The 17,332-nt window shown below is 33.0% G+C and overlaps 1 protein-coding gene and 2 long non-coding RNA genes across 9 annotated transcripts in view; 1 reads left to right on the top strand and 2 right to left on the bottom strand.

Moving 5' to 3' along the window:
* Positions 1 to 17,332, top strand: part of LOC107991707 (uncharacterized) — an 84,776-nt gene that overhangs the window by 54,467 nt on the left and 12,977 nt on the right. The window lies entirely within an intron of this gene.
* Positions 2,776 to 3,651, bottom strand: LOC107991708 (uncharacterized). Of its 2 annotated transcripts, none has more exons than XR_007824257.1 (2): positions 3,534 to 3,651; positions 2,776 to 2,956 (listed from the first exon to the last, which is right to left on the bottom strand). It is a non-coding gene; the product is annotated as an uncharacterized LOC107991708 (long non-coding RNA). The 2 variants fall into 2 exon arrangements; XR_001763929.2 differs by lacking the exon at positions 3,534 to 3,651 and adding an exon at positions 3,074 to 3,376.
* LOC103499106 (sm-like protein LSM36B) lies at positions 10,748 to 15,709 on the bottom strand. The gene is made up of 4 exons (XM_008461999.3): positions 15,470 to 15,709; positions 13,334 to 13,487; positions 11,142 to 11,255; positions 10,748 to 11,052 (listed from the first exon to the last, which is right to left on the bottom strand). Exons 2-4 carry the CDS (start codon positions 13,446 to 13,448, stop codon positions 11,003 to 11,005), a joined length of 279 nt encoding a protein of 92 aa, XP_008460221.1. The 5' UTR covers positions 13,449 to 13,487; positions 15,470 to 15,709; the 3' UTR covers positions 10,748 to 11,002.

The raw sequence follows: 17,332 nt of genomic DNA, 5'->3' as shown, positions 1-17,332 counted from the left end.
ATGATAGAAAAAAATATGTGCAGTAGAAAAAGAATCGAAATCCTGTCCTAATTGCTCCTAGTTAACCTACAACCCTAAACTAAGAAATTGCCTTTGTAGCTTCCAAAATAATTGCCCACTCCTCGATCACAAACTCGAACCGCCATTAGTAGTCACCTATTATTCTTCGAACTCAAAACTAGGTTGTGGGACCCGATGGATGAAGGAATCGAGGGAGAGACGATTTTAGGGAGAAAATGATGGAGTTGGAAGGTTTGGTCTTTCTTTGGTGTGTGAGAGAGATGAAGCTTCTTTTAATAAAAGAGAAATTATGAAATTTTTTTAGCAAATTTTACAAAAAATGTTTTTAAAACTAAAATTTTAAAACTATTTTATAAAGAAATTACATGCAAAATGCATGTAAATACTTCACAATGGCTCAACATCTCAAAAAGCTCTTACTCTTGTGGGCTTGTGTCATCACCATGAGCTTCCATCTAGCCTATTAATTAAGAGTTAAACACTAACTCTAGTCAAGGGGTAAAATGGTCATTTGACTATTCAAATCAAAGTCAAACTTTTGACCGTTTTGATTTTTTACAATTTTGACCGTTTTGACAAAATCTGACCTCTTAAGCATGAATTCACATTCATTTTATCGAAATTCAAATCATATTTGAATCTATAGCTTGTCAAAGTTTGATATTTCAAAGTCAAAAGTCAACATTTTGACTTTTTACAACTTTGACCAATTCCATCAATTCCGAGCTTCCAAATATGAATCCTCATTCATATTTTTAATATTTAAATCATCTTTAAATATAAACTCTATCTCAAACCGATAACTGATAGTTATATCACATATATTCGTTGGTTTCTTTCTCTTTACCTAATGTGAAACAATTCGAATTATTCCAACATATTGTTGTAAGTTAATTCCTTATGACCTAGTAGGGGAACCTAATGGACTTGTAGATCATGGACTCCAACGATTCGAGATTAACTAACTTAATCCTTTTAAATCAAGCTAATCAACATTCGTTAACTAACGAACCATTCCACTAAAGTCCCGTATTTGCACTCCATTCACTATTGATATATTTGTGTCCATCTAATATAACCATAATTGGTAAGTTAATCCTTCACAGGTTGTTCATAATCTCGACTGGGTCTATATACCATTTTACTATGAGACTACACATCTTGCTCCTTAAGTCCCACTAAATTCATGGGTTGCACCCTATGTCCTCAGCTATTTACCTGTCTTACCCTTGAAATAGGATGCTTATTAGTCCAGCGCTAATGAGTTGCCCTCACCTATGCAGATCTAAGAATAAACTCGTGTGAATAAGAATTCATAGTTAGCTCAAGATTAAATAGTTAACGACGTTTATAACGTAAAAATGATTATTTCATGGTTTAGTCTTATGTAAACTCTCTACATAAGATGGCTCCACTTTCATGTATTTACATGCATAATTGAGGATCACATCGTTTGTACTAATTACAAAGCAGGTCGCATCCATAGTGTCTCATAATAAGGCATCCAATTATTATACATATACTATAGACCATTTTTGGCTATATACTCGAACTTGATCCACGTTTATATCTCTACATAAAGTTCAAGTTTACTTAAAATATAGCATCGGGACCTTAATTTATTGAATTTTGAATTATAATATTCAATTTCACTAATAATTTCTTAATAACGACTTTATTGAATAGAATATGATTACAAACTATAAGTTCTAAGACATAAATTCTAACAATTTATTTTGAGATTTAATTTGGGTTTTTTTTAAGGATTCATTGACTAATTTAAATCTTGGAATTTTTCCAATCAAGGTTGAATTGGTTTCAACCTTAAATTTTGGATAAGTTAAATTAAGAAAAGTTAGAGGTTAGCCAGTATTGTTTTTATTAAGTTATTAAATTTTTCCCTTTTTGTTTAGGACTGAATTAATTGGGAAAATTTTACTATCAACCAAGAATTATTTTCAACTAATCTCAGGTAAGAGATTCTACTACTGAATATTCGAATTAAATTTAAGAGACTGCATGTGTTTATGGATTATGCATTTATGTTAGGTAAAGTGCATAGTTGGTTTAAGTAAATGTGGATTGATGATTAAGCATGATTTAGTGGATTTCATGCCATGTTTATATTGATTGTTACATGCTTTTGGACTATGGTATGTCTGTTAACTTTGGCTGATAAGTTTTTTACTCCACTTGTATTGTGTTCCTATCTATGGGGTCACTTGCACGACTAGGGGGTATTCCTACGGGACCACTCGCATGATTAAGGGTGTACCTATAGATCACATGCACGGTTAGGGGTCAATTATACTATGCATATAGGATCACTTTCGCACAACTAAGAGTGTTTCAATGGGATCACTCGCACGATTAGGGGTGTACCTACATATCACATCATATTTATGAAGTGTGTACGTTGATCAATCGCACAACTAAAGATGTTCCTATCGGATCACCCGCATAATTAGGGGTGTTCGAACGTACGGTCTCACTCGTCTAGGTTTGCTCCATTGGACACACGACATTATTGTTATAACACGACATTATTATTATGTTCCTAGCGGAAAGTTAACAGATTATGTCACACCCCACCCCGCAAGACACCTAAAATTGCCAAATGAGACACAATATGATTTTGAGTGTCTTGATGCATTAAATGCCAAAAACACTCGGTCTTGAGGTCCTTTAGCCTTGCTTAATTGCCTAGCCTTTTAAACTTACCTTAGAAAATAAGCCTGAGGCGATAAAAACAACTTAACACAAAGAATAAGATGTAAATATTCCTTTTAATAAGTTAAGTCACGCCATTACAACACTTTACAATACTTAGCCAAAATACATGATCAATACTTAAACTTAAGATCTAAATGCCTAGCAACTCTTCTCGCCTAGCAAGCCTTTCGCCCTTCCTTACTTGGCCTTAACGCTTGATCACCTGGAAGTAAAACTTCAAAACATAAGTCAACCGACTTAGTGAGGTTTTAAGAAATTCTTTTCGTGAAATATCTTTTGTAAACAATATTTCCTCAAACATCAAATTGCATATATTCACCTTTTCATATAAACATATAATTGCGCATAAACACACATTAGTCAACAATCATTCCTTTCGCGAAGAATCCCAAATCATTCTCCACACTAAGTCTCATTACTCTGCGGTTAGACTACTGTAGCAATAATATCTGAGAATATTCTAATTCGATTTTGTTGCTCAGGCCGATAAACACAATGCGGTCTTTTTCTACATTGGTCAGCTTCACTCCACCATGCAGTCCTTTCCTACATGGCTGCCTTTACTCCTTATGTGCAGATAACAATTAACTCATTGATTAGAAATAGATTAATGGTTTGAACACCATTTCCTTAATCATTAAAATCACATAAAACATGCTTTTTACACAACATCAACTGTTCATGGAAATCTCTTTGAAAACATGCATATTGAAATCATTATTCCAAATCAGTAAACACTTTATAAAAGAAGCTCCAAATCATTTTGAAGAAACACTTACACTACTTGATTACTCAAACTCGAATTACTTCTCTTCTTCTTCTTCTCGCGTAGACCCTTTGGCAGCACTTCAACACTTAGCCTTTTCTTTCCAAAATTTCTGAATAATCATCCTCAATAATTTAGCTGAAGACTTCTATTTATACTACTCCATAAACAAGCTTAGTCACCTTTAATCTCTTATCAGCTTGCCAGCTCTTACTCTTAGTGGTGCATGTGTAAGCTTAAGGTTTAACTTAATCATGTTTAACTTAAACTTTACACGTGGCTCATTAAGGAAACTTTAGAAAATTTCTGGGAAGTTTCCTTACTTCTTCTTGCCTAGTCCTTCATCTCGAAAAACACCTTAATTGCATAAAAACACAACTTTCAAAAATCTTGTCACATAACCTTTCTTGCAAACTAACAAAAACATCAATCTCTTATCATGTAAACTACTCAAAACGTCTACTTCAGGACATTTAGTCAAATTTTTATTCTTATCCTAGCTATGAGTCTTATAGATTACCTAGTGAGACCAGTAGTGGGTCCCTCACTAGGTATATTTAATATACTCACTCTTTTCTATGTATAATATTTCAAGCAAAAAGTAGAGGATTTGGAAAGGTGTCGAGCGACAGGAAGGGCTCTTGAGATGCCATCCGGGGACCCCATTATGCTTCTGCTTCTATTTATTAAATTTTTCAGTATTTTGATTTGTAGACAAGTTGTTTAAAGTTTATCTTTTTTATTTTATTTTTGTTTTCTTTAAAATTGTTAAAATTCACAGGTCATGTTTTCACATTTTTTATCGGTTTTGTTAATTTTATGTTTTACAAGCATTTATTTGATATTAATTTCATAAAAGCTTTAGTTTTTCTATTTTCAAGAAAGTGAAATTATTATTTATCTTTAAGGTAACGACTTTAGCTTAGTATAAAGAGTTGAGTCATTACACCATGACATTGTCATGGGCATGCCTCCTGTGCACATAGGCAAGTCATGCATGGTCTTAGACAGTTCTGGCTAACCTCACAGTCGCATGCCCCCGATGCTTACCTCACACCTAATACTGCCTTGTCGCAACTTCAACACCTAGCCTTGACACTCGTGGTCTGAAGCTTCAGATTTTCCTTTGAAAAACATGACTTGATTTTAGGAACTCATAACTTGAAATCCCAAACTCAAATCTAGAAATTTCCTTCTACAAACTTGTTTCTTATCCTCTTAATATATTATCTTTAAATTCCAACTCCAAATTCAAATTAATAAGCTCTGTAGCCTCTAGAAAATTGACACTGCTCTAGTTTACTCGAGAAATGACCTTCAAGGCTTTCCTTCAAAGATTGAATGTCTTCCTCATATCTTCGTTGTCTAGAAGCCTGATTCTTTAAAATAGACTTATTTTGAGAGCTTTTACAACTGAAATCACTCAAAACGCACAAGTAAAATAAGAGAACTTCCTCCTCAAAGATGCCTTATATACTGGTCTATGCATTGTTGCCTTAGAACTCTTCCTACTTACCGTTTTTTAAACTCATGCATGCCTTGACATCTGGAATCCACTTCAATGAAAACTAAAAGAACACCTAAATATCACTGGATTTCATGACATCCAAATTGACCTCGCAAATCCTTCAACCTAAACCATGCCACAAGCTCTTGACACACATCATGTCACATCCCCTCCCAAATCACCTACTCTCGATTCGAGAGACAGCGTGAAGTCAACTGATATCACTCTCCTTCTAAATGTGTATTTTTTTACTTAAGAGATAGTGTTATGTATGCCTATATCAAATTCCATGCAGTAAGTTATTGATCATGATCATTGCATATGATATGCTCACTATGTCTCAGTTCATCGTGTACTTAGTAAGTCCTTGTTGAGTTCAATTTTTCCTATTGCTTGTCCAAGTATAAGCGAAACAATAGGTTTCCTGGGTAATCTAGGGTCGAACACAGAGAATTGATACCAAAGCTTAGTTGTTCTAGGGCTTACTCTTCATTCAGGCGGTATACATTACTATCTATACAATATGGTAAACCGTAAGTTTAAGCTATATCTACTATCTACACTAGAGAATCTGTAAAAGAGGGAATAAGATCGGTAATAAGATGGAAATGTGAACTAAACTTGTGTTAAAGAAAGAGTTGAGGAAGGTGTATGCGTTATTAAGCGATTAAACCATGCGACAACCTTGATGCAATAGAGACCAATTAACTAGTTTATGATTAAGGCGAGCACCTCTCAGTGCTTTAAATGCCACACTTACTCGCCTTTCAGGATGCAAATGATAAAACTTAGTTAAGCAAGACCTATCTAGAAGGGTTTACTTAAAAGACTTATAGCACTTCTCTTTAAGGGTGACAACCTCTCGGCACCAAATACCCACACTTGTTCTCCTTTCAGGACACAAATGCTGGAAGTTATCTCGTCAAGGTGAAGTTCGTCTCTAAACCTCTCTTGGCGTACGTTAGCCATGTCATTGCTACTTACTCTCTTAAGTAGTTGGCAATATACACTAGCCAAGTGATGATTATAGCTCAGCTAACGCGATAAGCTTTATAAGCTAAGCTTCTTATCAAGAACCTATCATAAGACTATAGTATAGATAACACATTGACAGATGAGTTGAAAAGGTATAAACACGTAGTGTATTAAAGAATATAGGCCTTAGGCCACTGTACTATATGAACACATACATTACAAAGAAATATACAAATAGAAAGTAAAGAGAATGACTTTACAAGTTATAGGAAATGGAAGTGATGGAATCTTATCTACTTTATCATAAGAGCTCACTCACAGACTAACCAAGAAAAAGAAGAAAACCTTTTACAGAAAGCGATGAGGCTACTCCTCTCTGTCACTCTCTAGAGTTTGGATCGATCCATATAGATATCTGACTTCTCTCGAAGCTGGCCTTCACAGTCTTTTCTCGGTAGTGAAGGAGTCCTTTTATAGGCAACTTTCGTCGGAAAACTTCTATCCTTCTAAATATGTTAGCGTTGAATGCAACCTTCGTCAAGTCACAGTAACTCCAACTACCATTCTTGTCTTCTAGTGAACCTTCCTCGTATGCTGATGTGGATCTCGCCTCAAAATTGTACTTGCTAGACATAGTCTTCTTGCGTAGCCTTTCCGCGAGTTCCTCAGTGATTCATTAGTCTTTTCCTTTATTCTTAATCCTACGATAAGATATTAAAAACAGGGTAAAACAGGCATGGTAACTTATATAGAGTGTATTTTTCACATACTTATGAATGTATAACAAAAGTTATGCATTTTGACACGGTTACCATGCATTTTGGTCCCATTATTCTACCTAAGTGGCTATAATAACTTGTATTTCTACAAGTTATCAGAATTATACCAGCTAACCCTAACTACTGATCACTTAATTACTAAACAACTTTAATGGTTTAGACTTAAGTAGCGGACCAAAACAATAATCATAGATTAAACATACTTCTTTACATAATTTCTGAAAACAAGTTAACGTTAAATGCCAATAATTTCAAACAAATTTCAAAATAACTAAAACCATACAACTTAACTAACTTAGCTTTAACACATGTACATGACATGACTTGACTTAAAGTATTAATTAAAAGCAACAAAACTTATAATAAACTGGTATAACAGACTGGTGACTGGTTTTGAATCACAGTCTCTTCCTGGAAAGTGAAAAACATTTGGACAGGGTGAGCTAAATAGCACAGTGAATGACGGTTTTTATAGAACATAGTTTTAAAATAAATTAACTTTAATTAAGCTTAGTCTTTTGCATAAATAATTGATAAAACATAATATGAAACATAAAATTCTTAAAGCCTCTTTCTCAATAAACTCTTTATGCTTTTAAATAACTCTTTCTATCTTTCAGTAGCTCTTTTGCTTTTTAAAATAAATCTTTACTTACTTATCTTTGTTAGTTCTATACCCTGGAAACTCGATCGTGATAGTAACTAGCTTGACTATCATGTCTAATAACTCGATCATAACTATATCATGCCTGATCTCGATCAAGATAGCAGAGCTCTGTTCATACTATCTTGCTTGAACTCGGTGGTAGCTGCTAAGTGGTCAGCATATCCTGATACTGCTGAAACTCTATACACATTAACTGTCAAGAACTCTATACACATTAACTGTCAAGAACTCGGTATATAGGACAAACATGATTTTCTTACTTAAAACAATTTCTCATCAAACTCATGCTTTTGCAAGCATCTTTCTAAAACAATGAACAACTTTATTTCATAAAGTTAAAGCATATTCCTAAATCATTGTTTACTAGCTCAAACACATAGTTGAAAACATACAACTTTACTTATAAATCTCAACAAACATTAGTAAAGCTTAAATCATACTTTTAACATACTTTATAAATTAGTAAAACTCAATGTTTATTTCAAGCATAATTTAGAAAATAACTTGTAAAATAGAAACTTCTTTAGAAATTATTTCGTCACTCAAAGACGATAGCTTAGACTCTCAGCTTGTAAACTTGACCGATCTCCTATTGTCTTGAAATAATGGGAAATAAATCCATTTAATTTTCTTTGATCACAAAAACATCAAATCTTAACTCAAAATTCCTAAAATCACCAAAATAGCTCATCTCGCCTTGCAAACTCGGCCAGCCACCAATACTACCTAGAACTCGAATTTCATCCAGAAACTTAACTCTACTAAGGAAAATCATAACTAAACATCCATAACTCTTTTAAGTAAACGTTCTTCTACAAAGTTGCTTAAATTTGTCTTAACTTTCTTGCCTCAAAATGTTAGCTAACAACTCCACAATATGCATTCTATAGCCTTCTTGGAATCAAGACTACTCAGATTCCTCACGAAAATGACATTTCTCCCTTCTTTCACCTCAAACTCAACTTTCCTTTCCTCAAATTAAATCAACAACCTCAGTCTAAATACTAGACACAATGTTCAAACTTTTGGGAGTAATTTCAACCAAAACGCCTAAGTAAAATGAGAGAAATTCCTTTCTGAAGTGACCTATTTATAGTAAGCCTTGCATGAAAATTTCTTGACACCTCTAGCATGTTGAAATTTAACTTAAGCATGCAACGTAAATGTGGATTCTTGGTCCAAACACAGCCCGATTTATTTTTGTGATCTCAAATAATTCCTTTTTTATCCTCAGTCTTGATTGACAAAGCCCTAGGATAGCCCTAAGATTTTTCCAATTTTCTCTTTTATCTTCAATCTCGATCGAACTTGTGCCCGAGATTGCACGAGATTCCTCTAATTTCCTTTCTTCTTCTAATCTTGACCTAACCATCACCAAGATTACCCGGGATTACACTTTTGTCTTCAATCTTACCCGAGATTCCACATGACTGCCTGAGATCCTTTCATGAAAAGCATTCTGTCTTTCCTCTCGACCGAGCAAGATTGAGTTTTGCCCTAGGATTCTACTTAACTGACTTACCATCTCACCCAACTTCAATCAAAACACCTAATTAAAACGCCTAAAGACTTCAAATGCCTTGCTAACCTCTATGAACATGCCTTCAACGCCTAGCCACATACACACTTAAACTTGGCCACCTATACTTGTCCAGAATGTCCAGAACGCCTAACATGTGGACTAGCCATAATTTTATCTTTTAAACTTAACCTCCAATCAAAACCTAACCTCCCATACTTTCAATGTACTCAAGTTTCTTTAGGGTTTGGGGTTTACACACTGCCTAGCCACTTGACTAACAACCCATCTCGCATAGCCCGCCTAAGCCATGTCCCTTACCCTCAACGCACACACCATGCTACGTTGAGCTTCTTAGCATAACTTGGCCACACACCTCATGTCGCATAGAGGTTATGTACACCACCCTTGGCCGTATAGGCTTGTCTTGGTCATGTGACATCATAACTCAACACCCTTGCTACCTAGCAAACATTTCCTTGCTTAGGGTGTGCCTTTTCAACCTAACCCCTTGTCTTTAGAGATTTTTGTTAACATGGTTGGTCATTCAACCATGCTCAATGTCTAGCACCATGGCTGCTTAAAGATTGTCACTAGAGGTTATTAACACCTCTTGGCCGCCTAGCAACAAGTCCAAAATGCCTAGCCAACACTTGGCTAATTTTCGAACTTCCTTTCCCTCTTTCATTTTCCTTCAGCCATCTACTATGGATTCTCATGTTCCAATACTTAAGTCAATTTCCTCTCAACTTAGCCAACATACTAAACTTCGGCTCTTTTAGGCATTCTAGGGTTTACATTTTTGATATATATAAATATGTAATACTTGTGTTTGTAAGTATTGTGAGCAACATTGTATGTGAAAATACTGCTAACTTTTAAAAATATGATTCTATCATTTTCAGTCATGACATTTAGTTTATCAAGATCTTATTAATCTTCTTTAATATTTTTTCAAGTACTCTTCCTAGCATTCATAAAAAGAAAAAAAAAATATAAAGTCTTGTACATATATACATAGATACAAACATATACATGTATACATACATATATACATACTTAAATAAATACATACATATATACATACATACATATTATAAATACTCACATGTATACGTATATGTATGTATGTGTATGTGTATACAGGCTGATAATACTAGTTCATCTTAGCCGATCTAGCTAATGTTTGACGTTTTGCAAATAATTAAAAAATTCTCACAGGAAAGAAATAATTCTGTTATAAAATGCTTTTAAAAAAGTACATGAACATATGAAGTCTAATATTATTTTTCTTATGAAAAACTAATCACTATTCAATACTACTTGCTATACATTTCCTACCTCAGAGTCTCCGTAATTGTTGTACTTTTTGATAATATAAACTCAAGTCTAAATCATATTCAAAAGAAATAGCATTTAAATTTTTCAATAAAAAATGATAAAGCCTTTTGATTTCACACCTACTTTTTTTAAAGACTTATGGAGGGGTGACCATCACACATCCCCGTAATGTCTATACATTCACCCTTGTTTAGTAGTTCAACTAAATCGATAGAAGATTAGATAGAATCATCTGAAGATAGAGACCATACCAATTACCACTAAATCGGAGGTCAGCCCTTTTCAGAACTATACATTTGTCTTGCAAAACATCATATTCGTGGTTTAGTCAAAGACAGATTTCATAATTTATAATTATTCTGAAAGGAAATTCTTCAGAATCTTTAGCTCAAACAGGAAAAAACAGGAATTTTAAACGATCAAGAGCCATACATGAGCATTAAGAAGAAGGGATTTGTTATTTGAGTCTCAGGCATATCAGAATAGTAATTCCAATAAAAGAAAGGTCCAAAGGTTCATAGTTTGCATTTCATTTCTACTAAACAAGACTTTTGGTCGAAGTTGTTCACAAGCACAAGAACATAACATCATGGCGCCATGATTGGATTCACTACTTCATTGTACACAACACAATTTCATGATCAATTTCCAATTCCGACCAATCTCTCATTTCCTGTCAGAATTCTTAGCGTTGCTAAGACGACCCTTCTGCTAATGTCCTCTTTGATGTACTGATGTACAGAACTGCATTAACAAATTGTAGCTTAATATTATTGTCAAGAGTTGAGAGTCAAGACAACAAGATTGCCAAAGATGTTATTTTCAATATCTACCGTTATTTCCGCGAATGAAAGCATCGCCATATTTGTTCTTCAACTGTCCATTAACGTATTCTTCGGTTTGCTCCATTGCTATATTCATGTATCCATCGAGACAGGCAAGAATACCTTTGCAATGAAACATATAATGGGATCTTCACATTAGAATTCAACAGAAACTTTATCTATTTTTCAACTGTTAATAGGTAATACTGCACAAGAAAAGATAAAGGTCCTATACAAAGGACGACAAATGGTCATATTTAAAATCAAGACAACATTTGTGAAACAAATGTTCATTTTCATGTTCCTTATGTATTGACGAGAGGGGCAGTTCACATTTAGTTAGCTGGGAGAGGGTTATGATACCTATTGAGTTTGGAGGGTTTTGTATTGGCAATTTGAGGATTTGTAAATGAGGCTTTATGGCTAAATGGTCGTGGTATTTTCCTTCGGAGCTGAATACTTCACCGCACAAGGCACATGGGCCCCAACCTTTCGACTGAACCTCGGAGAGAGGTTGAAAGGCACTATCAAGAACCCTTGGAAAGCCAGCTCTTTGGATGATCCCCCTTTTTTCTCCAATTAATTGCTATCAGGAACGATTCAAACACCTATTTCTCAGGTAAGATTGCTTGGTGGTGAAAAAACCAGCATGCTATCACAGTTTGGAACTTTTTTTTTAGACTTTTGGTGAGTGCAAACATAACAGATTGTGATAGAACCAAAATAATAGCTAAAATAGCGTTAAAAGATAAAGATGGAGGAACACAATTAATTTGAGGTACTTGAACACTCCACTCAAACTTGAGAGGCTCAACTAAATCAATCCATACCTTTACCATTTCCCACCGACTCTATTTATAACAAATCACAACAACTTCCCTACAATACCAATATAAGTTTCAGTTTTCCCTTCGGCTTTCAATTTCAAAGATCATTTGTAACAAATAAGCAACCATTATTTTACTTAGTTGAAGCCCCGTCCGGTAGTTGGCTCCCTTTTTTTGTGAGCTTGAATTTTTTGAAAGCCCTTGTAACTGAATTATTTTCCCAAGATTGTTTTAATCAAAATATAAAAATAGGAGTTCTAACATACTCTTAATCCGACAATAAGATTCCTGATAACAACCCTATCCCATTCTTTTTTACATAAATTTTAAGGGAAAAAAACTAACAATGAACTACACTTTCCCTGAGAAGAAAATGTCACGTCCAAGAAATCCGAAAGCCACAAGAATCTAGTAAATCAAAACAAGACCATAACAATAAATAAAAAAAATTTAGATAACATCATTAGAAAGAAACATAGAACCTAACAAGTTTAGATAACCCAAAACATCTCTACAGTCTTGTCTCAAACCTCTAAAATCCTATTGATCCTATTCCATAGCCCCCCACACCAACGCATACACGTAGCTCTATAAAAATTGTCCCTTAACATTTTCATCAGATTGTTGCCTTGTGATGGAAAAGGCCTTGTTCCATTTGTCTTTTCAATATAAGGGTAGTATGCTTTTTCAAACTCGCTTCTTTGCTATTTAATAGAGCATTGGTTGGAGATCAATGAGAGAATTATCAGAGGATTGAGAGGTCTTAGGAATGTGTGCGCTCTTGCCAAGTTTAACGCCTCTCTCTGACATCTGTTTCAAAAGACTTTCATGATTATTCTCCAGGTCTAATTATTTTGGATTGGAGGCCTTTTTATCTTGTTAGGGCATTGTCGTATCTCTGGCTCAGCTTTTTGGGTAGTTTTTTGCATGCCTCTTTTGTATTCTTTCGTTTCTTCTCCGTGAAAGTTGGTTTATGTTAAAATTTTACAAACAAATCAGGTTTAAAGGACAAGAAATTGATAAAGAGATTAGATGGAAATAAAAGGGTTTACTAAAGATGCCATTTGTCAACAAGGAAGATTCATGAACAAAAAAGGATAGTGCCTCGACATTTGCAAGTGTTGTTTTCCCTCAACGTCTATAGATTCTTATAAGTAATGAAAGAAAACAGAAAGATTGACTATTAATGCCATTTATCAACAAGATTCATGAACAAAAAATAGGATAGTGCCTCAACATTTGCAAGTGTTGTTTTCCATGAACTTCTACAGATTCTTAAAACTAATGATACAGCCCTGAGAATTAAAATCAAAATTGAACATGTAGAGACTTATCCCAAAACCAAGGGTGAATGAAGAGTAGAGGCAACCATACCTCGGTAGTCAACACCAGAGTTGAGTTTCACAACTACGGGACGACCCCGAATTGATTTGAGAAAGTCCGCTGGTGTCTTTGTTGATGCAGAACCTTTTTCACCACCAATACTCATCTTTAGTTTTCTTCTATTTGCACAACCAACTTTTTATACCTGAATATTAGTAATCAAATTTATTCAACACCATCAAACGACGTAAAAGAACTAATGAGCAATTATTATTTATCACTTTAATAAACAGACACTACGTATTAAAAAAAAAACTATGACATGCTTCCACAGTTATGGGAGTAAGAAATATGCCAGAAAACTCTACAGAACACAGAATTTTTTTTTTTTTTTTTTTTTTTTTTGAAAAGGAAACAAGACTGTATATTAACAAAGATAAAATGAGACAACTCCTCATAGTACAAGAGAGATATATAAGAGAGATATATAGAGAGTAATAAAATAGGAACATCAAACGCACCCGGGCATCTCAACTAGGATGATACCCCAGGGTGCAAAAACAACACTAAAAACTAAAAAGGAACAAAAAGGCTAGGCAAAACCGACACAGATACAAATAAAAGAACAAATTGCATAAGAAACAGAGATATACAATATCCTACTGGGCTGGAAAAATGAAAGCTCTCCAGAACAAATTGACTTCCTGAAGACTAGCTAACAAAACACTTTGAGAGGATGAACATAGAGGTAATGAACTCGGAAATGTACAGTCTTGTTAGTTATTTAGTTTGATAGTCATCTAGATTTTGGTTTAACGAAACACAGGACTCAGAAATGAAAACAAGAAACCATTAAGGCCCCATTTGATAGTCATTTGGTTTTTTGTTTTTTTTTAAAAATACTTATATACACTACTTCCACCAATAAATTTCTTTATTGTTATCCACTTTTCATCATCTTCAAAGACCAAGTCAAAATTTGAAAAGTCAATTTGAAAACTCAAAATTATTTTCATATACATGTTTTTCTTTCTAGAATTTCACTCAGAATTCAAGTGTTTCTTTAAGAAATGTGAAAATCATAATATGAAATTTAGGAAAAACAAGCATAAATTTCAAAAACAGAAAACTAAAAACAAAATCATTACTGAACAGGGCCTGAACAATAAAAAGGATAAAAAAAGAGACAACTACGGAAAAGCTAAAAAATAAAGAAGATTCAAATACACGTTGGCTTTCTTAAATATGAAGCATGCATAATTATCTCTGGTCGTCTAAATGAATTCCAGTTAATCTTCTTTATTAACTTTCAGTTTATTCAACTAAAATTCCTTGACGAGAATTAAGTTAATGAGAATCTCTTTTGAAAATTCATTGATATTTTAAGAACGACGTGTTAACTTAAAATATTACCCAAAAAGAAAAAAAAAGGGTAAAAACAAGAAGCAATTACTGCACGTGCACATGGAAATTGTGAAATCTAAGAGCATCTAGACCATTAGAGGTGCAGCACTGTTCGATTAATTACAGTGTTTTCCAACACTATGAACCCAATCCAGATGGTTCAGTTTGGAATATGCCTACGCTGGGTTTTTATCCACGAACTGGTTTCAGAATTAGGCTAATATACGTACTACTGCACTTGATTCATCCAACCAATTAATTAGGCACAAGTTTTAGTTTTCTGACTTTCTTTCAAGATTTCTGTCATTTAACGACAATTGTAGTTTCCATAGCCACCATTTCAATCCAACAACAATAAGGAAACCTGAATATAAAATGTTTTCTGAATAAATAAAAGTAAAAAACAGAAACCCCTAGTAGATAAAATTCCTCCAAAAATATCTTGAAAAATCAGAAAATTAGTACAAACTTCAAATGACAAAAATCTTAAATTCACCGAAAACCAATGTAGTTCCCCTTCGTCAAATATAAAAGCTTCAAAAAGAACAAAGTTATCCATAAAAACGAACCATAAGAAAGAAGTTCACTCATAAAAACAAATAAGCTACCGAAATGAAATACAAGCCCAAACGAAACTTGGGGATTCAAACAAATTAACAGGGCGGTAAGTTTTCTGAAAATGAAAACTTGAAACAAATTAGAAGAATTGAGAAAGTAGCCAAAGAATCACGCATAAGACGAAGAAAGAGAAACTGAGAAAATGTTAAAGAAACGATAAAATACCGTGGAATGAAGACAAGAAAACTGAAGATCTGGTGCCGCTATTACTGAAAGAAATGCGAAGGTGGATGAGAGCTGATAAAGCAGAGAGAGTGTGAGAGAAGAAAGGATAGTCGGAGAAACTCTACAGTGAGAGAGAAGAAGATGAAGAAGAAGAAGACGATGGTTAGGGCAAAAACTAATTTGCTCTCTTTATTCACTCATTAATTATTATTTCTTTTTCTTTTTCCTCGTTTTATTAAAGTCGTTTTAGTGGTTGTTTGGCAAAGGATTACAATGGATGAATTTATAATCTTTTATTTATAATTTTTATGTTTATGAATTTTTGTTAATTTTAATCTTTTTATTTAAAAAATACAGTTTGTTTTTAAGTTATGATTATGGTATAATTGCATTATTAAAATTTTAATTTTTTCCTTTTTTCTTTAGATTAGGTAATTTATTGAACTTACACGATTAACTTTTTAATTTAATTACCTTCAATCAGTATGTTCGAATTCATATCAATATATTTGTGAATTAAAATTTTAATCAATCTCAACCTCATTATATTTTGTTAATTAGGTTAAGGAATGTCAATTCAATAAAAAAAATGGTAAAATTTTAACTACCATGATTACAACAATTAACAAACTATGAAGACTATTTGATTAAATTAAAAATATGTGGGATTGTAATTTTAACAAACCTATTATTTAGAAGTGGTTTGTCCATATTCCCCACTTTCATAATATTATTTTGGTTATTAAATTAAACTTAGTTAAATTAACTAACAAATCTTTTGTTAGAGAGATGGTAGTTTCATGAATTTTTTATCCAATAGTTATTGCAAAATGACTAAAATAAATATTTTTGAAAATATATAAATCAATATTAAAAGAATAAAAATTAAAGTTAATATTTTAAAAGTAGAAAAAAATAAACCGAAGAGAAATCTATAACTAGATTATTGTAATTTTCTACTAGAAAACAAAACTAGAGTTAGTAAAAGCTTTCATTATGTTTCCGGTACTTCATATTTCCAATTGTTATTTGCACTTATTTACATGTTTACGAGTTGCGTAACACATTCATAGAAACAAATTTATTGAAACGTCATGTATACTTAAAAAATATTGAAAATGAGCGTCGTATTTAAAGAAATTAAGACAAATTGTTTTGTAAAAACTAGGAAGATTTGATAAATTAAATATACGAAATTTGTGTATTGAATTTATAATATGAATTAAGATATATATAGATAATGTAAAAGCGTCGATTGTTATTTTCGGTTAGGTATCTCTAAGTTCTGTTTACATTTGAATTATTCTCATTTTTTATATTTTCTAAAATCTTTAGTCTGCTGGATGGTGGGGAAACGTGTTTAAACTAAGTCTTGTCCGAGCGGTCATTCATTCAACTTCCAAACATTCATAATTTTATAAATAATTTCAATATTTTTGAAAATATTTTCCTTATAAATATGTTTAATATTTAGCACTGTTTTCGTGGAATTAGATCTGTATATTGAAGATTCAAAACTTCTTGTTCTAAGGAGTAATATTCTCTAATATTTTTATATTGATGCTTTCTCCTTAATACAATCCAAAACTTCTTAAAAGTTGAAGATCTCTATTTATAGAGAATTTTTATAGGTTTGGCTCTATTTGCTTGTTGGACTTAGACTTGGGTTCATATGTTGGTTGGGCTTGGACTTAGACTCATTTGCTTATTGAACTTGGGTTTAGGTCTATTATCTTCTTTAGCCCAATTTTTCTATATGAAAACTTGAATTGAGTTGGATACAAGAATAAATGGCGAAAATTAATTTAAATTATTAATATAGAAAAATCATAAAAAAATGAAAAAAAAAAAAGACTGCAACAA

Source organism: Cucumis melo, chromosome 10 (genome assembly GCF_025177605.1).
Source record: "Cucumis melo cultivar AY chromosome 10, USDA_Cmelo_AY_1.0, whole genome shotgun sequence".
Classification (NCBI taxonomy): Eukaryota; Viridiplantae; Streptophyta; class Magnoliopsida; order Cucurbitales; family Cucurbitaceae; genus Cucumis; species Cucumis melo.
Note: the sequence above shows the minus strand (reverse complement) of the source record. Positions and strands in the feature narration are given on the sequence as shown.